Source organism: Gobio gobio, assembly GCF_949357685.1.
Source record: "Gobio gobio genome assembly, chromosome: 12".
In the NCBI taxonomy this organism is placed as follows: Eukaryota; Metazoa; Chordata; class Actinopteri; order Cypriniformes; family Gobionidae; genus Gobio; species Gobio gobio.
In genome coordinates this window covers 55,269,143-55,293,126 of record NC_137105.1, presented here as the reverse complement: position 1 = coordinate 55,293,126, position 23,984 = coordinate 55,269,143, and the positions used below count along the sequence as shown (strand labels likewise).

Below are 23,984 nucleotides of genomic sequence, written 5' to 3'. Positions count from 1 at the left end.
ACAATACATATTAAAGCAATCTGATAATACATCAATATTATTACAGCCTTATTCAAGATTCAGAGCAGTGTGTGTGTGAGTCAGGGTTTTTCCTGGGTCAAAAATGGTCTTCTGACAGACATGGTCATCCACACACACACACACACACACACACACACACACACACACACAGTAAAAAAGTACCCTACCCACGTGATCTGCAAGCGCAATACTGACAATACATTTTAAATAAATTAAAAGAAAGTTTGTCATTTTTGCTTATTTTATTTTGATACATTGATGTTTGTTTTTGTTCCTCATTTTTACACTATTTACAGATAATTGTTTTGGTATATAATCATATCAATATTAAAAAGTAGTATTAAAAAATTAACAAATAGCCTAATTTTCTGCCATATACAATTTCATAAAATTATCAGCTAGCTAATAACAACTTTGTTCTGGGTTCACCTCACTCCAGTCTAAACTAAATGATTTTAGGCTATTTATTTTACTACACATTGTGAACATAAATAAGCTGAAAGACTGTGGATAATTCAAAGTAACTCTTACACCCCTTCGTGCTAAATTGGGTAAGCACACTTGTGTTCTCCTTTCAGATGTTCTGAGTAAATGATTAAACTGATTCATGAGTTCAGTGTTGGACAGATCAGTTGTTCTAACCAGTCGTTAAAATGATTCGGTTCAAACGAGTCATTAGGCGATGAATCGGACATTAGCAGACGCGTTGTGTGCGAATCCCCTCTGTTAGAACATCGCGAAAGATTTGTCAACACAGAAAACACTTCATAACAGAATATAATTTGTTTCCTGTTTATTGAAAGTATGCTTTATGTCAGCTGGTCAGAGAAGAGTCAACGTTTTTGGAGCGCAATTCACACCCAGCGGGAATTAAAGGAAAACATCGTCTGATAGCGCCACGTGCAACATGGATTCGGTCTTCCGACCTTTTGATTTTGATTAACGTAATATGTGAAATATTAGAAAGCTAAGAATGCTTATTTTGAAGACAGAGAGAGGGAGGAGCTCTCCGATCGTTCTCTCCATTTATGGATATCTATGGTTCTCTCTGTCACTCAGTTAACACAAGCGCAGCAGTCATCTGTTCTACGTCAATCATAAATCACAATATCGGGACAAACATTTTTCAATGTAGGAATAACCCTGTGAGTGTGTGTGTGTTTAATCTGACACAGAGACACTGAAGAATCATCATAAACCCAAAACCCAGCACAGAGGGGTTCAGTGAATGTGGTGTTGAGTGTGTGTAAGTGTGTGAGTGTGTGTGTGTCAGAGATGCTATAGAAGGACAGAGTGCCGGCCGACACGTCCACACACACTCCTGCTCTCTTAGAGGATGAACGGATGGCAGGGATATCAGTCCAGATATTATTGTGACGGACAGTGAATCTGTTACCAGAGCACCACAGACTCCAGGATTTGTCATTGCGTCCAAACACACAGTCATCACTCTGTCCTTTCCTGCTGATTCCTTTATATGCCACTGATATATCAGCACGTCCGCTCCACTCAGCCTCCCAGTAACAGCGTCCAGTCAGACTCTCTCCACACAGAACCTGAGGACACTTCTCAAATCTCTCTGGATGATCAGGATACGGCTGATCCTCTCTCACACGCTTCACCTTCCTGTTCCCCTCAGAAAGAACGAGACGAGTGTGTGCTGTGTTTGGATCCAGTGTGAGATCACAGGCGTCTGAACACAAGAAGAGAGAAACATCTAGAACAACAGTCACTAGTGTGTGTGTGTGTGTGTGTGTGTGTGTGTGTGTGTGTGTGTGTGTGTGTGTGTGTGTGTGTGCTGTATTTGGATCCAGTGGGAGATCACAGGCGTCTGAACACAAGAAGAGAGAAACATCTAGAACAACAGTCACTAGACGTGTGTGTGTGTGTGTGTGTGTGTGTGTGTGTGTGTGTGTGTGTGTGTGTGTGTGTGTGTGTGTGTGTGTGTGTGTGTGTGTGTGTGAGAGAGTGTGTGTGTGTGGACAGCCCTACGTTATGGGGACAAAATGTCGATATCCGAAATCCTCGTCCTTGTGGGGACATTTTTTGGTCCCCATGAGGAAAACATCTTATAAATCAGACTAAGTGATGTTTTTTGAAAATGTAAAAATGCAGAATGTTTCCTGTGATGGGTTGGTTTTCAAAGTGCGTTTATCCACCTCTAAATTGAGTTTATCCACCTCTAAATAGCCTACAGTTCCTAAGCCATTTTAAATTAAGCTTATGTCGTTTTAGTTTCATATTGTTAATTTTCATTGGTTGTTTGTTGTACAATTAGACGAAGTCTTTCATATTGCGCTGCAACTGCCAGTGTGAGTAGTGGGAAGTTCGGATCATTTTACTGACTCGGATCTTTGAGTCTCGTTCAGCAAAATGAACTAATCTTTTTTCTTTCCGTCTATAGGACTGACAGGAAGAACAAAATACTCGGATCTCACCTGTCGATTCAGAATCAGAACCCATATGTTGCGTAATGCGCACACGCGGTCAACACAAAATGAACGAATCACTTTCTGAGACAACTCGGTAGTCCCGAGTCATATTAAAGATTCGTTCAAAATGAACGAATCATTCATGAACAACACGCAACCAAGATTCAAACATAGATATCCGGCAATTTTTTTTGCGCCGTCAAGACAGCAGCCCTCCTCCTAATGCCAGCAAACGGGCTCCAAGCCCAAAGTGAGTGAGCTCGGGAAAACAGTACTAAACTTTATGTTTTTGGGGTTAATTTGGTTCACGGTTAGATTCATGCCACTGACTCAACAAGTCACCTCTTTCTTTTCCCATTAGCCAATGTAGGCCTACAAGTAAAATTCAGGATACATTATTATCAGTTAAATAACTGGATGTAATTATATGCATTCTCTGGTATTTAAACCACTGAAAGTTTGTGACAACAAGCTCCCTTTGCTAGTCAGCTACAGCCGTTCGCGGGTACGGTAAACGTTTCTATGGTAATAACAGCGAGTTGGACCAATCAGAGGCGGCGCTGTTAAGCTTAGGGCTGTGGGTAGTGTAGTTTTTCTTACAGACCTCTAGCTACAGAAGCAGAAACTTTCGTTTCACAACTCGTGGTCAGTCTACCTCAGATGTTTTAGACATTATGGCTGATAATTTAAATCCTTATGGAGAAAAATCAATGGGAGTTTTACTTCCTGTTTGCGTCTGTAGATTTCTCATAAATTCATCAAAAGTTTACATTCTAAATGCAATCGCAAGCGATCGCTGTCTGCACCCTGTCATCATCAACATAAAGCTCTCGCTCTTCTTCACCAAATTCACCCTTCTGTCGTTAATCTGCACCTGCCTCATTAGCAATTGGCAAAAACTGTAATCAACAAATATTTAGATAATCGATTTGTCGGCTTGAGTAATTTTTTAAGACAAAAGTAAAATTCTTTGATTCCAGCTTGTTTAATGTGAATATGTTCTAGTGTGTTCTCTCATATGTGACAGTAAACTGAGTTGTGGACAAAACGAGACATTTGAGGACGTCATCCTGGGCTTTTGGGAAACACTGATCCACATTTTTCGGACATATTATAGACCAAACAACTAATCGATTACTTGAGAAAATATTCAACAGATTAATCGACTATGAAAATAATCCCAAATCTAATTATTATGTACAAGTGCATTGCATTGGAATCCCTGGATATAAGCCTCCCCTCTCTATCTCTCTTAAATATTTTTGTTCTCTCTGAGAACAATAGCTATCATCAGGATACGTTATACACCGGTAGGCAGTGGCCCACCTTACCGTGACCACGATGCGGTCACCCAGAATTTATAGTTTACCTACCTCTTTTTTTTACCACTACACCTCTGATTACGCCTATGGAAAGTCCCCATAAAACATGAAAACCCAACATGTGTGTGTGAGTGTGAGTGTGAGTGTGAGTGTGTGTGTGTGTGAGTGTGTGTGTGTGTGTGTGTGTGTGTGTGTGTGTGTGTGTGTGTGTGTGTGTGTGTGTGTGTGTGTGTGTGAGTGTGTGCGTGTGTGTGAGAGTGTGTGTGTGTGTGTGTGTGTGTGTGTGTGTTTGGATCCAGTGTGAGATCACAGGCATCTGAACACAAGAAGAGAGAAACATCTAGAACAACAGTCACTAGACGAGTGTGTGTGTGTGTGTGTGTGTGTGTGTGTGTGTGTGTGTGTGTGTGTGTGTGTGTGTGTGTGTGTGTGTGTGTGTGTGTGTGTGTGTGTGTGTGTGTGTGTGTGTGTGTGTGTGTGTGTGAGTGTGTGTGTGTGAGTGTGTGTGTGTGGGAATTGTAAGAGTGGACTCCTGTAGATGGTTCAATCTACAGGGTTGCCATAAAACTAAAGAAACGTTATCAGAAATATAGAAGAAAACTGTACATTTCTTGTCTATTTCCACCCACTGCAACTCATACCAACGACGGAGATAAGCGCAGTTACAATAGCAAAATATGTGGGAGAGCGTTGCTATAATGTGACTATATTGTATTGCAATAGAGAGCACTTCAAAGTCAATACTAAATCAAAACTAGTTAGCACAGTATTTGTAATAGAAAGGATTTAATGACAAAATCTGGTTATGGTTACACTTAAAATAGTTTCAAAATGGATGCATGAGATGATAAACTTATACCATTAATCGTACACAGCATGAATACAATGTTACCTGAGAGAGAGAGAGAAAGAGAGAGAGAGAGAGAGAGAGAGAGAGAGAGTGGGGGAGAGAGAGGAAGAGAGCAAAGAAGAGAAATCCCAATGACTTCAAGAGCCAGAGGGAAAAGAGAGAGAGAGCCACAGATCCAATCCTCTTTTATCTATTCCTTGACCATGTGACTGAAACCAAATGTATTCTTTTAAACTGACCAATCAGACCAAAACTCACACATAACATTCAAACTGACCAATCAGACCAAACTTCCCCCACTATCACACATAAAGGTGGGGCACCTCATGTGGCCTACAGGCCTGTCTTTTGTTTTCCAGGTCCTTCATATAAGCAAATGTGTTGACAACAGTAAAGCAAACTTCTTTGTTGGATTTCAAATATCAAATATCTTTGATTATTTTCAATTCCTTCAGAGTGTTTCACTGTAAATGTTAGAACATTAGGGTTAGGTCACCTAGGTTTATTAATGCTATTAAAACACATACGAAACCCAAATAAACAGTAAATACAAAAATACACTTTTCAAATTTTATATTTTATTTATTTAAAGACTTGTATTTTTTAAATGGATCTAAAAATAGATGTATATTTCTATGTATGGAATATTTCAAACGTGTTTATTCAGAACTACACACGCCGACACACAACTCAGAGCAGGTCACTCTCAATATGACAAAACAAAGCCTCAAATTCTGTCAGTTTTATTCTGAAATTCACTCAATAAATGTGTTTTCCTCTGTTTAATGTGGCGTGACAGATCGCTGTAGCGCCTCAGTTCAAGCGGCATCTCTTCCTCTTCACTACGAGTTACAACAGCAAATAAACATGAATGAACATCAGAAGATACAGAACAACTGACTGACATCAATCCTGTGTCATGTGATCATCCATCAGTGTTTCAACCGCAGAAAGACGTCAAGCTTGAGAACAATATGTCACGCAACATTACATTTACCTCCGGAAAGCCATTCAATGACAAGAAACTCGACAGTTAACTAGAAAAATAATTCTAGAGAGTTCACTAGATTATATATTCATTATATCTCTACTCTTATTAAAGAGTTATGACTATAGTTATTATTATAAAATTGGAGGCTTCTCTATAGTTTAGAGCAGGGGTGGCGAACTCCGAGCCTGGAGGGCCACTGTCCTGCAGAGTTCAGCTCCAACCCTGATAAAACTCACCTGCCTTTAGCTTTCTAGTAACTTCAGACCATGATTAGCTTGTTCAGGTGTGTTTGATTAGGGTTGAAGCAAAACTATGCAGGACAGTGGCCGTCCAGGACCGGAGTTCGCCACCCCTGGTTTAGAGCATTAGTTGAGATATTCAAATATTAACACACTTTATAACAATATTCATTAGTTATAAACATTCAAACGAGTCCTCAAAACATTTTAAAGCCACGATGTTCAGAACATCACACAAAGATATAGAAGAAAATGTAGAAAAACATTTTGGATAAATAAACCTAAAATAATAAATGAATAACAGCAGAAAGGCCAAACTGCAGATCTGCAAATTAAATCGGCCTGTGCTAGCACACTCTCAGTAGCGCAACACCGATGCTCTGAGAAACTATCAAATATTCGTTTACAGAATTAAATTAGAACAGAATATACCTTTCTAATAAATAAAAATTAAAAACGCAATAAGTCATATGTGTATAAACCGGTGTGTGTAATCAGATTAGCCGCTTTCACACAGCAATCCCGGGAAATTAGCAACAGCGTTCTGACTTTTTACCGGTAAGAGACCGTTCACACATCAGCACCAAAATACGTTAAATTCTTTAACCGCTGCGCCGCTCTTCATTCGCCCGCATGAGAAGAAGTGCTTTAGTTTCACTATCTGTTCAATTTGACAACATATGACGTCTTGTGAAAGGCATAAGGAATGATCAAACAGAACGCGTGTTTGCTCTTAAAAACACAAGACGGGTATAATAGTATCAAACTGCAGAGCCGCAGCGCTGATGAATGGAGAAGAAGGCTGGGTCTCGAGTGTTGAAGCTGCGAGACGTGGCTCAATGGTCAAAGATGATCATTTACCAGTAAAGTCTGTGTGTGAAGGGGCTATTGAGGACCCCATACAGCCAAAAGGGCATGATCCTCGTTTCATAACACCTCTGCGAAGATTCAACTGTGAGATTGGTAGTGGAATCAGGCTCTTCCTATTGAATCTTCAACGATTCGGGGTCACCTCTACATTGTAATATGTTGATTAATCTCATATTTGATGCGTTGGGTTGGGTTTACTCAGTTTCCCAGTGTTCATTCTTCAGCTTCAGCTCAAACGCAATGCCACACATTATGATTGGGTTATTAGAAACAATCACATTCCTCTTAGATGTAGATTGATGAAGCATTATTGATAACTAGCAGTGGAAATAAAACTGCCCATCACTAGTACCTCTGTTAGAACTTTATATTTAATCTTAGTCTTCTGAAGAGGCATGTTGCTTTATATGAAGAACATAGAGTGATTTAAATATGGTAAACAGAAGCTCAAACATGCTCACATGACACGGCAGAACAAACCTCATTGGTTCTTGCTCATCATGCAGGCACATTTGAGTTTCTGTTTACCATATTCTTGGTTGGACCTGGACTGTCAATGGAGGCACAGAATTATGTTTAATTAAAAATATATTAATTTATGTTTTAAAGATGAACAAAAGTCTTATCCAGCAGCCATATCACCCTGCAGACCAAGACTGGTTTCTCACTGAAGCTAAGCAGGGCTGAGCCTGGTTAGTACCTGGATGGGAGACCAACTGGGAAAACCAGGAAGCTGGTTTAATGACAATGACAATCCAAGAATTAAATCACATTTTATTTCTATAAAAAGCAAAACGACAGTGGAGGCGTAATGTAAATGTAGCGGTGGCATATTCTATCCTAACTTCACCCTCATTCTTTTTACATTCAAAAACATCATAATGAATAAGTAATAGGCTATTTTGTGTGGGCGCGAGCTTCAAATATCAAGTCAAGAGAGTGAACAACGCACATCAAGAAAGGAATGTTATTTCACTATTTAAGATAGCCCGTTGGCAGGCCAGTGATATGTTTTGGTAGCCCGTCACTGGCCCATACATGTCAGAGTCTCATCCCGAATCGCAATGAATCAACAACACCACAAATAAAGAATTCTCCAGCCTGTGACAGCGTGCTAAGGTATGTTCAGTTAGACATGTACACATAATCAATTCGATCTGTAACAAAGCAATACTATCACAAATAAAAAACATGTTTTACTCACATAAATGTGTTGCACCATTCCTGTCGGATCCAATATAGAAGGCAAAGCATTATGTTTTAATCTCAATATGTCTGCAAATCGAGGCTCGACCTGTATCTTGTTTAACTGTTACAGACGATTCCACGGTGAAATTAAGCGAACAAACGTGCAATGTAGTAATGGGCAATATAAACAATATGCAATATAAACAATACAAAATTTGTGATAATGCATGTTGATGACAATCTACCCGTGAAATTTAGAGCAACGAGCTGCAACCGGCTGTAACGCATCATCGTATTCGTCATCTTGAGTAAACAAAGCTGAAAGTCAAACGGAGGAGCTGGTAAAAAAGACTGGTGCAACATCCATTATTTGGACTTGGTTCGGATTTAAGCCGTCTGACGAGCAGCTGCAAACTATACTCGGTCGCAGAATGACGGGCGTGTGCGCGCACACACACACGCGCTCGCTTGACACTCGCTCGCTGTCTTTGTAGTCTCTGCCGTGTGTCACTATATGAGGACATGAACGCATAACCCATCACTTGATGAGAATTTAACGTTTCATTTGAGAAAACCGTCATATCATGGTCTTCACGACAAACCGTCAAAATAAAAGTTTGGCTTAATAAATATATTAGGCTACAGTAGATTTAGCTACGTCTCTACTAATAATAATAATTATGCCTAAATGGTTGCTTATTTTTCACTTGATCTTTTTTATAAACAATGTTTACTTTCAAACAGCATATACAGCCTTTAAATGTTTATGTATTATTTACTTAAAATTATTATCATCATAAAAAAAATAAACTTATTGAATTTTTTTTTTTTTTAAATAGTTAAATAAAAAAATAAAATAAAAAAAACATATTGCTGTGGTACAGAGTACCGTAATACTTTTATGGTATTGGTACCGACTACTGGAATTTTGGTATCATGACATCCCTATTGTAACGTGGTGTTTTTGGTGTTGGTTCATGTTTCAGTTTTAGTTTATCATGTTCAATGTTATGGTACTCAGTGTGTCATGTTCACTGTCTTGTTTCCTGGTCTTGTCATGTGATTCCCATGCCCTCATGTGATTTTGTCATGTTCTGTCATTGGTTCATTGTCTGACCATTGTTCACAGGTGTGCCTTGTCTTGTCACTAGTCTCTGTGTATTTAACCCCTAGGAGTCTGAGCTGTTTTGGGGCCCTTTAGAAGTTTACATACTCTGACATTTGTGTTTTTTTCAGTTGCTTATAAACATATTAATGGCAAAAGTGTAAATACACTGTATTCAGCACAAATTGGGCTACAATAATATATGAGCAACATGTATGTACATGCTTGTATTTTTGAGAGAAAAATGTTTATGCATGATTTTTAAAAAAACAAAAAAAATTGTTTTAAAATGAAGGCCTCAAAACACACAATAGATATGTGTTCAAAAGACTTTTAACTCCAGGGTGTATTTGCATTGAGTTTTTGCTTAAAACTGATGTGAGAATCATTGAGCCTACTCATTCACATAAAACAATAAACTGATTTAAAATTTGTATGACAGTTTTTCTTCACAAAGTCAGTATGCGATGAGGCGTGATATCTAATGAATAATGATGTAGATCATCTGAGAGGACAAATAACATAATAGCCTGCATAATGAGCTGCATAAGGAATGAGCTTCATGTACTTATGTGACTGAGAGCAGCAGGACAAAGGACATTACATTGTACTTATCTAGTAAATGCATCTTGATTAAAGAACGTTTAAATATTTAGACTAGAAACAGGACAACATTAACAAAGAACATTTTTTCTACAAAAACGAAATTCACTGTAAAGAAAGCAATTAACTTTCTACAAAACAAAACTCCAGAATAATTTATTTAGAATGTAGTCAACAAAGGCCTATTGTATTTTAAATGATCAAAAGATTTGACTTCACTGCAAAAAATGCTCTTCTTATTTAGTTGAAAATTGTACTTATCTAGTAAATGCATCTTGATTTAAGTATGTTTAAATATTTAGACTAGAAACAAGACAAAAATTACTAAGAGCATTTTTTCTACATTTTTTGTACCATTTTAGTTTTTAGTTTTTGAAAGTAGTCTCATGCTAAAAAATAAATAAATAAATAAATAAATAATTAAGATTAAGATACAATTCATACAAAACGAAATTCACTTTAAAGAAAGCAATTCACTTTCTACAAAACAAAAAAATTCCCTTTCTACAAAACAAAACTCGATATTAACTCGATAAAACAATTAAAATTTTAAAAAAAAAATAACATTAGGCTATAATATTTAAACATCAATATGAAGCAAAATACGTTTGACTGGTACTGTATTTATAGCTTCGGACCAGACATTTGTGAATAAAAGCTTTATTGCTGTGACACTAGGCTCTTTTACAATAAACACATTATAATCTGTCCAAAACAGGTCAAATAAATCTTGTCTAAACAGTCTTGCATGTATGACAATGCGCAGGATTCATATTTAAACTGTCTTTGTGCGTTTAATATTCACAGATGCTAACAGATTAACAGAATAAACTTAACAGAATAAGGCCTACCTTACAATCAGCCCTTGCTTTAAGAAATGAACAGCTTTTCATTAGGTTTCTTCATGAGCTTTTCGCAACGCGTGTCAAAACGATGTAGCTGAAGTAGGCTATAGCAGAACTTGATGTGTTTATTTGAGTTAATGTGTGGGCATCTCAGTATTTGAATCTCAATAAAGCGTATGCTCCGTGGGCGTGGTCGCATTAGCGGATAATGAACTGGCTCGCGAAAGACTGACATCTATCACTTTTCAACCAGATTACATAAACACAGCATATTTGTTTTCGATTTGGTTTACATTGTTTAAAACCTGACATTTCAGCGTGTCTTTATACATATGTCACATGTTTGTGAGACAAGAATTCACTAAGCTAGAGGTCCTTTTTTGAAGACTATCTGAATGAATGTCTTTGAGAGAGAGGCTGCAGATTGCGCATCATGTTTGATTTCTTTATTTTGCAAAAAGCAAAACATTCAGTTTTTATTGTGACTGTTGTTACGGCCAGCTCGTTTTGACCGTACATATAGGATACAAGTACACTGAATGACTTGCAAGTTTTTATTACTCTTCAATATTCAGATAAATTAATATAACAAAGTCTAGGGTTCAAAATCAAAAGGGGAAATCATAATCCAAATGGGGAAGAGAAAAGGTGGGTATGGGTTGCAAACAAACAAAGGTATGCCAAAGAATGACTTCTCCAGAGGGTGTCGATCCCCTGGACGAAGCAAAGTATAATGGTGAAGGCCAAGGCTTTATCCTCTCCTTCATTAGGTGGAAAATAGGGAACAGGTGTGTACACTCTCCTGCGCTCTCATTAACACAGCGCCCTCAGCAGGCGAGCAAGTGGAACGCAGGGTCGTAACACCTCCCTCCTCAAAAAAGATTCGACCACGAATCTAAACAACAAAGAAAAGACAGTTAAAACACTTCCAAGAACAAATACAAATAAAAGTTCTGGGGATCCAGAGAAACGTCGTCTTTTCAATCTTCAACACCTCTGGGCCCTAGAGATGCAAAGAAAAAGGAACAGGCAACGCAGAAATGTTACGCTCTAGAAAGTGTGTCAGCTATAACATTATCTTTTCCTGAGACTGGTCAAAGGCACCTGCCAATACCCCTTTAAGAGGTCGAATTTGCTGACGTATCGGGCAGAGCCAACTTGATCGACTCAGTCATCAATTCGAGGTAAAGGGAAACAGTCCGGCTTTGTCACAGAATTAAGTTTTCGATAATCTGTGCAGAATCGATATGAGCCATCAGGTTTATTTACTAAAACACAAGGGGAACTCCATGAACTGAAACTAGATTCAGCCAGATTATGAGCAAGCAGATAGTTCACCTCTTGTTTCAGCAAATCTCTTTTAAAAGGATTGACTCGATAGGCATTCTGTTTAAATGGACATGAGGTTCCTACGTCGATATCATGTTCGATGACAGAAGTGCGACCGGGAACGTCAAGGAAAAGAGAGGGAAATGACATCAACTCAGTGACATCACTTCTCTCTTTCTCAGTCAAATAAGAAAGATGAGAGGACAGGTTAAGAAGAATCTCAGAGTTTTTAAGTCGCCCGTCGACCTTTTCTCGAGAAAGGAAACTCTCATCCTCATCAGCATTCTCTAAAGAATCCCCACTCGTGCTGTGAAAGAGAGGAGACGATTCTGGAAAAGAGTCACAAGAGTTTACCACATTAACAGTAACGGAACGAACAGGAGCTATATACAATTTCAACAGGTTACTGTGACAGACTTGTACTTTTTTTCTCCGGTCAGGATTATTCAACAGATAATTATTATCAGAAAGACGTTTGGCTACACTGTAGGGGCCTGTAAATTTAGCCTGAAATGGGTTGGCAGGTAGAGGCAGCAAAGCCAATACTTGATCACCCACCTGAAACTCCCTCAGCTTAGCTTTTCTGTCAAAATGTTGTTGCATTTTTATTTGAGATTTACTCAACTTCTTTTTAGCAAGAGCTCGTGCCTCATACAATCTACGCCGGAATCCACTCACATAATCTGAAATGTTTTCTAGGGGTGTAACGGTTCGTGTATTCGTACCGAACGGTTCACGGGGTGAGTTCCAAATGGAATCAGTATTCCCTATTTGATCATCCCTATGTGAGCAGGACACACGTGTACCGTATGTAGCAGTTTGGAATGCACTTGGCAAAGGGAGCGGCGTAAATTCCTCATTATCTTCAGCTGGGATGTTCCGGTGACAACGCAGCACAGTGTCCGTCAGCAGATCAGGGTTGCCAGATATTCACAACAAAACCCGCCCAATCGCTACTCAAAACTAGCCCAAAACAAGCCCAGTCTCATTTCAGTGGGGTTTTTTTGGTAAAAATCTCTTATGGGGGGTAAAATATATGTCTTTTTGGCAGGGTTTCCTGCTGAAATACGCATTCCCGGTGCTAAATATCACACAATTGGGGTCGCTTCAACCTGCGGACATGTATGAACTTGGCAACACTGCAGCAGATGTCGCAGTTTTATCTGCATCATTTTCTTTTTTTTAGCCTAACTGTTGCAAATAAAAATAAACATTTTTTATTTTAAAATGTTTATAAAAATATGCTTTGTAATACTGTATATAAAAAGTAATATAACTCTTAAAAATGTGAATTGTATATTTATTTATGCCGGCGCTGCGTTGTCACGGGAACATCCCAGCTGAAGATAATGAGGAAATTACGCCGCTCCCTTTGCCAAGTGCATTCCAAACTGCTACATACGGCACACGCGTGTCCTGCTCACATAGGGATGATCAAATAGGGAATACTGATTCCCGTGTCCTGCTCACATAGGGATGATCAAATAGGGAATACTGATTCCATTTGGAACTCATCCCGTGAACCGTTCGGTACGAATACGCGAACCGTTACACCCCTAATGTTTTCAGAAGGTTTAGACGTTCGCCACTCATCAGCTAACACAGCCGTAGGTCCTCGAACTACATGTCCGAACACTAATTCATTTGGGCTAAACCCAAGACTTTCTTGGATTACCTCACGTATCGCTAATAACATCCATGGCAGACCTTCTTCCCAATCCGCATCGAGTTCCACACAATATGACCTCAAAAGGGACTTCAGGGTTTGGTGAAACCTCTCAAGAACTCCCTGACTCTGCGGATGATAGGCACTAGAATTATTGTGGTTTTCTTTAAGTTGACGCAGGGCTTTGGAGAACTGTTTTGACATGAAGTTCGAACCCTGATCGGACTGAATAACTTTGGGAATTCCAAAGGTCGACATGAAATTAGTGAGGGCTTTCAAGACAGATTTAGTAGTGATGGACCTTAACGGATAAGCAGAAGGATAACGAGTAGTCTGGCACATGACGGTTAAAAGGTATTGGTGACCAGTCTTAGACCGGGGCAAAGGACCAACACAGTCAACTATCAAATGCTCGAAAGGTGTGGAGACGACAGAAATAGGCTGCAATGGAGCAACAGGTACTTTTTGATTTGGCTTACCGGTGATCTGGCATGTATGACAAGATCTAATATGTTTTGCCACATCTCGTTTTACCTTAGGCCAATAGAACTGTCGCAAAACTCGATCATACGTTTTACGAACTCCGGTATGACCAGCAAGTCCTTGATGAGCCAAATGCAACACAGAGTCTCTCACGGTAAAAGGAAGCACAATCTGAGTTTTAGGTTCCAGAGAAACATCTTTATGCAGGACCACTGTCCGACAAAGCAGACCATCATCAAGAAAGTACGAAGAGGACAGAGGACCAGAACACTTCTTAGACCCAGCTGCAGAAAATAAAGGTCCAAGAGTGTCATCGCTCTGTTGAGCTCTAATTAAATCCTCTCGAGAGATCTGTAACAAAGAAGTTAGAGAACAGTCATCAACATCAGAGAGATCAACATTGGTTTTCTCAGGAGTGGACAGAACCTCAGACGTATCAGCAGATTCATTTTGCAGCACTGTTGAATCTTTCTGGTCAGAAGACAACGGAGAGCAGGATTTCAGGTCTCTTTGCTTAGGACATATATACTCATCAGATCCTGGCTTACCTGTATTAACAGTGTAAAAGAAAGTGTCATGCAGTGGAACTTCAACTTGATGTTCAGACAGGGGTTTAGCCATGGATCGAGTAACTGCACAAGCTGGAAACAAATCAGGAAATTCTCTACAATTGTCAACATCAGATTTCCTGGGTGTAGATGCTATTATGGGCGGAGCTGCCACACCACTCCGTCCCCAAACATTCCCACCAGCTAAATCATTTCCTAGAATAAATGTAATCCCAGGGACTGGAAGTGCAGAACGAACACCAACTACTACATCACCAGAGACAATGGCAGAGGAAAGATGGATTTGATGCAAAGGCACTTCAACAAACCCCATCTCAAAACCTCGCACTAGTACATGAGTTCCAGTAGCGGTTTCAGAAGTTAAAGGCAAAATTCCTTCTAGGAGAAACGACTGTGCGGCTCCCGTATCTCGAAGAAGACACACTGGCACCGTTTCGTTTGAACCAGGCAATGACACATTTCCCTCAGTGATAAAAGGTGTATAATCAACGGAGGAAGCTATACACTAATCAACAGATTTATCACCAGCACTAGATAAATGACAATCTTTCTCATCACGAGTGTCAACAATAAATGGTGAAGTAGAAACTAAAGCAACAGGTTTAGACAATCTCTCTTTCTTCTTGAGAATTAGACAGTCAGATATTTTATGACCAGGCTTTTTACAATAAAAGCAAACCATGTCTCGTGAGAGTGCAGGCTTACTAACATGTTCAGCAACTGTCGCCTTAATATTCCTACTCATCACAGGAGACTTCGTCTTAGGCTGAAAGCAAAACTTAGACCTACTCATATCGTTGGTTTTAAGACCGACTGAATTGAATGACCCACGATGGGTTAACACAAATTCATCAGCCATGATAGCAGCTTCAGAAAGTGTATTCACCTTGTGTTCAGTGAGATGCGTAGCTACAGCATGAGGAACACAATGTTTAAACTCCTCTAAGAGTACTAATTCTCTTAACTGCTCTTTAGTTGTAACTTTCATTGAAGTGCACCAACGATCAAATAAGTTCTCTTTTCCTCTTGCAAATTCAACATGAGTACATTCATCTGTTTTACTCAAACTCCTAAATTTTTGTCGATATGCCTCAGGCATGAGTTCATATGCATGTAACACAGCAGATTTCACCACATCATACTCACCACTCTGTTCCAGTGAGAGTGCAGAATAAACTTCCTGAGCTTTACCTGTGAACACACACTGTAACAATAAAGTCCAACAGCTTCTTGGCCATTTCATGGATAAAGCAACACGTTCAAAGTGATAGAAATATTTATCCACTTCCTTTTCAGAAAATGGCGGAACTAATCTCATATTTCTGTGAACATCAAACACAGGTTCACCTGCATTCGCACGCGGTTGTGGAACAGGAGGCACATTCGCTTGCGCTGTCTTTGCTTCTAGTTCCAACTCCAACTTTTTAATCTGAAACGCTCTCTCCTCTCGATCCTTCTCTATCTGAAATGCTCTCTCGTCACGTACCTTCTCTATCTGAAATGCTCTCTGGTCACGTTCCCTCTCAAGCTCCATTTTTCGCATGGCTAACTGATGATCTAATTTTCTCCCTTCAAATTCTCTTTCTACCGCTCGCTCTTTCATAGTGTGATCGTCACGTTCAGCACGAACTCTCGCGGCCTCTAAACACAATTGCTTCTCTTGCAAAGATAATTCTGGAAATTTTGTCTCACTTTCACTATAAACCTCAGCAGTAGACACAAACGATTCACTAGGAGTAATTAACTCAGTGCTTACCTCTATAACTCCCCTATCAACAAGTGATCGCTTCAAAGTAGTCACGATAGTTTCCTTCAGCCTCTTTTCTTGAGAAGTAAGATCGACACTGAAGCGTTCGGCGATTTGCACTAACTGCTCCTTTGTACAACTCTCAAGCAAAGCTTCTGACGGACACGCAAAGAAATCTTCGACCACCGAAGACATTTTGTTTGTATATGTATACGCACAATAACAAACGAAACTACTACACGTGAGACGCTGTTTACCCGAAATACAACTCCCATAAGCCACTGCTTCAAAAATGAACTACGTCACCGTATTACGCAACCCATGTTCATTCACAAAAACTTCCGAAGACTTCCCACAAGTCAAAACACAGTGTAAACGCGAGATTAAACCGCACTATACACACAAACACAATGATTTACCTTTACTTATTTGTTGAATGGATTTACCGTTTACAATATGAGAACTCCAGATCCTAACTCAGAAAACACTAACTAAACCCTACCTGGTCTTCAGAGATGTACCGGGCTCGGGGCGGCATTAAACGCTGAGCTCCGCGACAATCAGTCAGACTGAAGGTCCGGAAGCGTACCCCCTACAGGGAGTGAATCTCCACCCAGGATAACCTCCAAAAACAAGAAAGGCAAAATAACAAAACAAAACAACAAACAGTGCTCCGTCGGAAAGATTGTATTCACAATCCAGCTGGAAACACTCTAACTAAGCAGAGTTCTCATTTATAAAAGGCAATCATTCACAAAAACATACACACATACAACCCATACTTACCAACGTTTCCTACCCCCATAGGATCGCGGACGAGACACCCAATTTATGTTACGGCCAGCTCGTTTCGACCGTACATAAAGGATACAAGTACACTGAATGACTTGCAAGTTTTTATTACTCTTCAATATTCAGATAAATTAATATAACAAAGTCTAGGGTTCAAAATCAAAAGGGGAAATCATAATCCAAATGGGGAAGAGAAAAGGTGGGTATGGGTTGCAAACAAACAAAGGTATGCCAAAGAATGACTTCTCCAGAGGGTGTCGATCCCCTGGATGAAGCAAAGTATAATGGTGAAGGCCAAGGCTTTATCCTCTCCTTCATTAGGTGGAAAATAGGGAACAGGTGTGTACACTCTCCTGCGCTCTCATTAACACAGCGCCCTCAGCAGGCGAGCAAGTGGAACGCAGGGTCGTAACACTGTACACAAAAAAATTGAAAAATTGAAACTTAACAGATTATGATGTATAACACTTGCCTGAATGATAAGAACGACAGAGTTATTTGAGTCTCTTTGACACTGATAAGAAAAAAAGAGAGCCCGACCTTCGACTCGAGAGGGTTAAGCCCTCATGTTTGCCATGTGTCTTTGTCTGATATTGATCGTGTAACCACTGATGGTGAGTTTCTGTTGTAAAGTCAAGTCTAGTCTAGACTGTTTTTGTAATGCCAAGTCAAGTTTTCTTTTTATGTTTTGAATTTTGATTTTGGAATAAACTGCACTTGGGTTCACAAACTTGCCTCTCCAGTGGATTCATGTTACACCTATTCCCTAATTCACAGTATCTGATCCTTTATTAACAAGACACCAGTTTTCATTTTATTAAGATAACAAAATGTTTAAAACCAAATACGTTTAATTAGGCTGCAGGTAAGAAACTTTGTTTGAAATATGTTTCCTTATGGTTTGGCTTTCCTTAGGGTCTATGTAACCTGTTCTGAAATGGGTCTATTATAATTTATTTATCGCAAAATATATCATTATCGCAAGAGGCTGCAATGTATATCGAAAAATGGATTTTAGGCCATATCGCCCATCCCTAGTGCAATGTCTTACAGACGTGAGCTAGAACCGGCATGTTTATTGCTCTGTAGCGCGATCCGTTTAGCTCCACGAGTCGGATCACAAGTTGAGGTTTGAAGTTGATTTCTCAATTCATCACCCCTTTAAAACGCAAGGTGTCCAGGGCGCATAAAGAGCACAAAATGCTCACAGCCAATAGAAAATTTGAAAAAATTTGCAATTACATGATTCTTAATTGTGTGGAAGTATAACCTTAACTATCTTGTAAAAGTCTTCTCGTACTGATGTTACTGTAACATTTAAACAACATTCAATTAATAACAAGAAAACCAGAAATTTTAACATTATAGAAACATTTCAAATCAAAGTTCCCAAAGTTGTGGGGACCAGCCAGTGCTTCAAATGAGAAAAATGAATAAATTATGCTTATTTAAAATTGTAAAAATGGAGAAAGTTTTCTGTGAAGGGTAGGTTTAGGGGTATGGGCTTAGGGGACAGAAAATATGTGACCCGTTACGGCAACCAGGGACACAAGTCGGCAGCACAAGTTTCGAGCAAAATGAGAATGAAAACAATGATTTTGTTTTCAAAATTAGTGATTTTCGCTTTTGTGCAGAATCTGTTAGTTGAGATCATGAAGAAGCCTCTCCATGTTTGAGATAGCAGTATTGGTATATTTAAAAGCATACACTTTGAGGTTGAAATCGCCTGGTTTTTAAGAGATTCTAGCATGCAGCAGAGGCGTGTTTCTCTTTTGTTATTGTCCCGCCCTCTAAGGGAAGCGTGGCTCAGTGTTGCCAAGTCCGCTGTTTTTCATGTCCGCGGGTTGAAGCGACCCCAATTATGTGATATTTAGCCCCGGGAATGTGAATTTTAGTAGGCAACCATGCCAAAAAAAACATGCCCCTGAAATGCGATTTTTACCAGAGAAGCCCCCCTGAAACGCGATTGGGCTTGTTTTGGGCTAGTTTTGAGTAGAAATTGTGCGGGTTTTGTTGTGAAAACCTGGAAACCCTGGTGGATGATACACGAGCAGTGAGCAACAAGCAGCTGATACGAAGTGCAAACCTCCCAGATAACACAATGTCTGAAACAGTAAAGAACCAATACGATCATCTTTCCCTTGTGCAGAAAGAGAGGGCTGAGTACAATGACATGACTGAAAATAAACATACATACAGGTCCTTGAAAGTGCTTGAATTTATTTTGTGCAAGAAGTTTTCTGGAAGAAATTCAATATTATTCTCTCCGGTCCGATAATGTGTTATTTCGCCAACACTTCGTGGACTATGCTTGATTTACGTTTGTTACTTGCATTTATGCATTACATTAAGTGTTTCCCGCGTGAGGTACTTTGTGTTGTACATTGCCATGATGTTCACGCGCGCACAAAACCACTACGGTACCTCAGCGTTTCACAGACACAACTTGAAATATTGCAAAAATAGACTGGTTACATGAGCCTAAGCTCTTTTCAATAAAATCCATGCAAAAGTTAATATCAGATCATTTTAGAATACAGTATAGGATGTACCGAATATTCTTCAGTTTTATGCAAAACAGAAATATGACAAATAGAATATCAGACCTCTGTCATATGGCCAAAAGTAAAGTCCTTGAAAGGTTCTTGAATTTGAAGTTAACCAAGCTGTGGGAACGCTGTATTAACAACTATCCAAACTGTTTTAGACCTAAAAGAGCCTTTGTAGGCCTATGTTACCCTTAAATGTCAGAGAAAATAACAGAATCAGAGATTTTTTTTTTCTTATAGAAAATTGTACTTTGCATATTATACTATAAAAACACATAATTATAGTTGATTTTAGTTTATCATAGTTGATCATGACGGTTATCACAGAATCCTGTTAAAAAGTCCCAATGCTACACAATGAAATCAATTCACCAAGTTTTATGTAGAAAACCAGCAAATAACAAATAAAAAGGTTTTATAAAAAGATAAAACTCACATATTTCAGCCTCTAAATCATTTTTAGTCAAAAAAAGATAAATTACTGACATTTACAATGCACATTATCCTTTATTATTAATAGTATGCGGTCCGATTGTAACCATGCAGCTTTACAGGGGGAGCTTTACAGGGGGTACTATTGTCACTCCCAGCAGGTGAGAACAAAATCTTTAGAGGCAAATTTCTCCCTGTTAAGCTTTTTTGAATGCCTACTTTCAAATGGCCACAACTTCTCCAAATATTATCAGATTGTGTTACACATCACTGGAAAGCTTGGAGACTACACTTTCAGAATCTGTAAATAACTCAAAATGCTCCAGAACCGACTTGTGTCCCTACCTTCCGTGACTGGTCACATATGTTACATCAGTATAAAAACAATAGAAGTATATGGCAAGTCCCCACGAAGATACAAAAATCCAACATGTGTGTGTTTGTGTGTGTGTGTGTGTGTGTGTTTGTTTGTAGACATACACTTTCGTGGTCCTGCTGTGATCCTTATCTCCCCTCCATGATCAACACTATAAACACACAAACACACATTAATGTAAATATACATCATGCACACATGCGTTCATTATGTCAGTATCAGTGTTTGACACACTTGAGTATCTGTAGTGAGCATTTCAGATCCTCCAGTTTGTCGGAGAGTAGCTTGACTCCTGAATCTCCTGGGTGATTGTAGCTCAGATCCAGCTCTCTCAGGTGTGAGGGATTTAAACTCAGAGCTGAAGACACAAAACCACAGCCGTCCTCTGTCACCATACAGCCAGACAACCTTCAGATGGATCAAAACAGCCTTGTCATCTATCTAGTTCTCTTTATATGTCTCACCAAAAACATTTTCATATTTGTCTTATTAACACATTAAAACACACTGGATTTTCAAACATCAGCAGTAATGCTACTCAATTAAATATATCAGTAGTAATTCAATAAACACACTTTAAAAATTTTTATAATACATGCAGTCCTCCAGAAATTCACATTTACATTTCTGTGAATGATGAAGTTTCTCTATTTAACTGTGATATTTCATTGGCTGAGGTTTTAAACGTGCTTTGATTAATTTACTGTGCGTGTGCGAATGTGTGAGTGTGTGTTTGTGAGTGCATGTGTACGTGAATTTGTGTGTGAGTGTATGTGTGTGAGTGTTTGTTAAAGGCATGGCCGGACCATTGGTCTGACTGAGAGCTTTGAGGACATTATCAAATGTATTATTGTTTCACATTAATAATGTGAAACAAGGACACACACATTGAATCGCATCTCCTCACATTTATTTGTGATCACATGGCTACAGTAAACAGCTCCATTAAGGCTTTTAGCCCAAAAGAGCTCACATTTATAAAGATATTGACCTCGTGTCTTTACAGAGAATGATACTTTTCTATTAATTTTCCACTAAGTTCTGCGATCCGAAGAGTTTTAAGCGTTCTCTCCAGTCTCATTATATTGGGGCAGAAATGTCATCAAAATGATAAAAAATATCTATTCAATGAGTTCCTGTTTTTTATATTTATAACATAAGCCTATGATATGAGTTATCACACGATCAAGAGTGCCGTTTTTCTGAACATCTTTTAGTTTGACGCATTAAAAATATGTAACGCAATTAATGCAGCATCTGCGTTTTCTGTCATTAAAGCCACAACAAGACAAAGAGAATGCGCTTTCTGTGAATGTACCGTCTGTGGCTTCGTTTACACTAGTGTTTTTTTGCTTTAAAATGCATAACTTTTGCTATTTGGGCTGCTCTTGTTTGAAAAGGGAACAATATAGAGCAACACGAAGAAAGTCAGAAAAAGGCCTGCATGAGGGAGAGGAAGACGAGTACCAGGACAAGGGAGAGGAGTGGGTCAAGGGCAAGGGAGAGGAATGCCTGGAAAAGGGCAAGGTAGATTTAGGGTAACTGATGAAATAAGAGCTACTATCATAGACCATGTCATAAACCACAGGCTATCATACAGAGAAGCTGGTGAACGAGTACAGCCAAAACTCAGCCAGGACACAGTGGCATCCATTATTCAGATTTTTCAAGAAACCAACAGGAAGGACATTGTATAAGGGCTTCTCCTATTGCAAAGTGTAAATTATTTTACCATGTACAACCCCAAATCAGAAAAAGTTGGGACAGTATGGAAAACGCAAATAAAAAAAAAGAAGTGATTTCTAAATTTACTTTGACATGTATTTCATTGCAGACAATATGAACACAAAATATTTCATGTTTTGTCTGGTCAACTTCATGTCATTTGTAAATATGCATCCTTTCCTGTCATTCAGACCTGCAACACATTTCAAAAAAAGTTGGGACAGTAAAGCATTTACCACTTTGTAATGTTGCCATTCCTTTTCACAACACTTAAAAGAAGTTTAGGGACTGAAGACACCAATTGATGAAGTGTTTCAGGTGTAATTTTGTCCCATTCTTCCTGCAAACAAGTCTTAAGGTGGGCAACAGTACGGGGTCTTCGTTGTCGCATTTTGCGCTTCAAAATGCGCAACACATTCTCTATTGGAGACAGGTCGGGACTGCAGGCAGGCCAGTCAAGTACCTGTACCCTCTTCCTCCGCAGCCAGGACTTTGTAATGTGTGCAGAATGTGGTTTTGCATTGTCTTGTTGAAATATGCATGGACGTCCCTGGAAAAGATGTCTTCTTGAAGGCAGCATATTATGCTCCAAAATCTCTCTACTTTTCAGCATTAATGGTGCCTTCACAGAAGTGCAAGTTACCTTTGCCAAGGGCACTGACACAACCCCATACCATGACAGACCCTGGCTTTTGGACTTGTTGCTGGTAACAGTCTGGATGATCCTTTTCTTCTTTGGTCCGGAGCACACAGCGTCCATTCCTCCCAAAAAATACCTCAAATACTGATTCATCTGACCACAGTACACGTTTCCACTGTGTGATGGTCCATCCCAGATGCCTCTGAGCCCAGAGAAGTCGACGGCGCTTCTGGACACTGTTAACATAGGGCTTCCTTTTGGCACAGTACAGTTTGAACTGGCATTTGTGGATGTAACTACGTATTGTGGTACTTGACAGAGGTTTGCCAAAGTAGTCCTGAGCCCAAGTGGTGATATCGCTTATAGATGAATGACGATTCTTGATGCAGTGCCACCTGAGGGATCGGAGATCACGGTTGTTCAGCTTAGGCTTGCGCCCTTGTCCTTTACGCACTGAAATTCCTCCAGATTCCTTGAATCTTTTAATTATGTTATGCACTGTTGAATGTGAAATATCCAAATCTCTTCCTATCTTTCTTTGAGGAACATTGTTTTTAAACATTTCAATAATTTTCTCACGTATTTGTTGGCAAACTGGCGATCCTCGGCCCATCTTTGCTCCTAAAGGATTAGACCTTTCTTGGATGCTGCTTTTGTACCAAATCATAATTACAAATCACCTGTTGACATCACCTGTTTCAAATCACATCATTATTTAACCATTTTACCTCATTACTAGCCCTAAATTGCTCCTGTCCCAACTTTTTTTAAAATGTGTTGCAGGTCTGAATGACAGGAAAGGATGCATATTTACAAATGACATGAAGTTGACCAGACAAAACATGAAATATTTTGTGTTCATATTGTCTGCAATGAAATACAAATCAAAGTAAATTTATAAATCACTTCTTTTTTTTTTTTTGCGTTTTCCATACTGTCCCAACTTTTTCTGATTTGGGGTTGTAATAAAAGCCACCAAAATTAACAAGATTGTTACCAAAGTGAACCTTAATTTTGAATTCTCACATGTTCACACCTCGTGTCTTTACAGAGAATGATACTTTTCTATAAATTTTCCACTAAGTTCTGTGATCTGAAGAGTTTTGAGCTCTCTTGAGGTCTCATTATATTGGGGCAGAAATGTCATCAAAATGATAAAAAAATATCCATTCAATGAGTTCCTGTTTTTTTATATTTAAACATAAGCCTA

General features: G+C 39.1%; 1 protein-coding gene across 1 annotated transcript in view; it reads right to left on the bottom strand.

Moving 5' to 3' along the window:
• Positions 1-270: 270 nt before the first annotated feature.
• Positions 271-23,984, bottom strand: part of LOC307134794 (NLR family CARD domain-containing protein 3-like) — a gene marked incomplete at its 5' end in the record, with an annotated part of 37,258 nt that continues 13,544 nt past the window's right edge. The window contains 3 exons of the mRNA XM_079830791.1: positions 271-1,714; positions 20,514-20,560; positions 20,644-20,817. Of these exons, the coding sequence (XP_079686917.1) occupies positions 1,113-1,714; positions 20,514-20,560; positions 20,644-20,817 (823 nt within the window). The 3' untranslated portion in view covers positions 271-1,112. The remainder of the gene's footprint in view (positions 1,715-20,513; positions 20,561-20,643; positions 20,818-23,984) is intronic.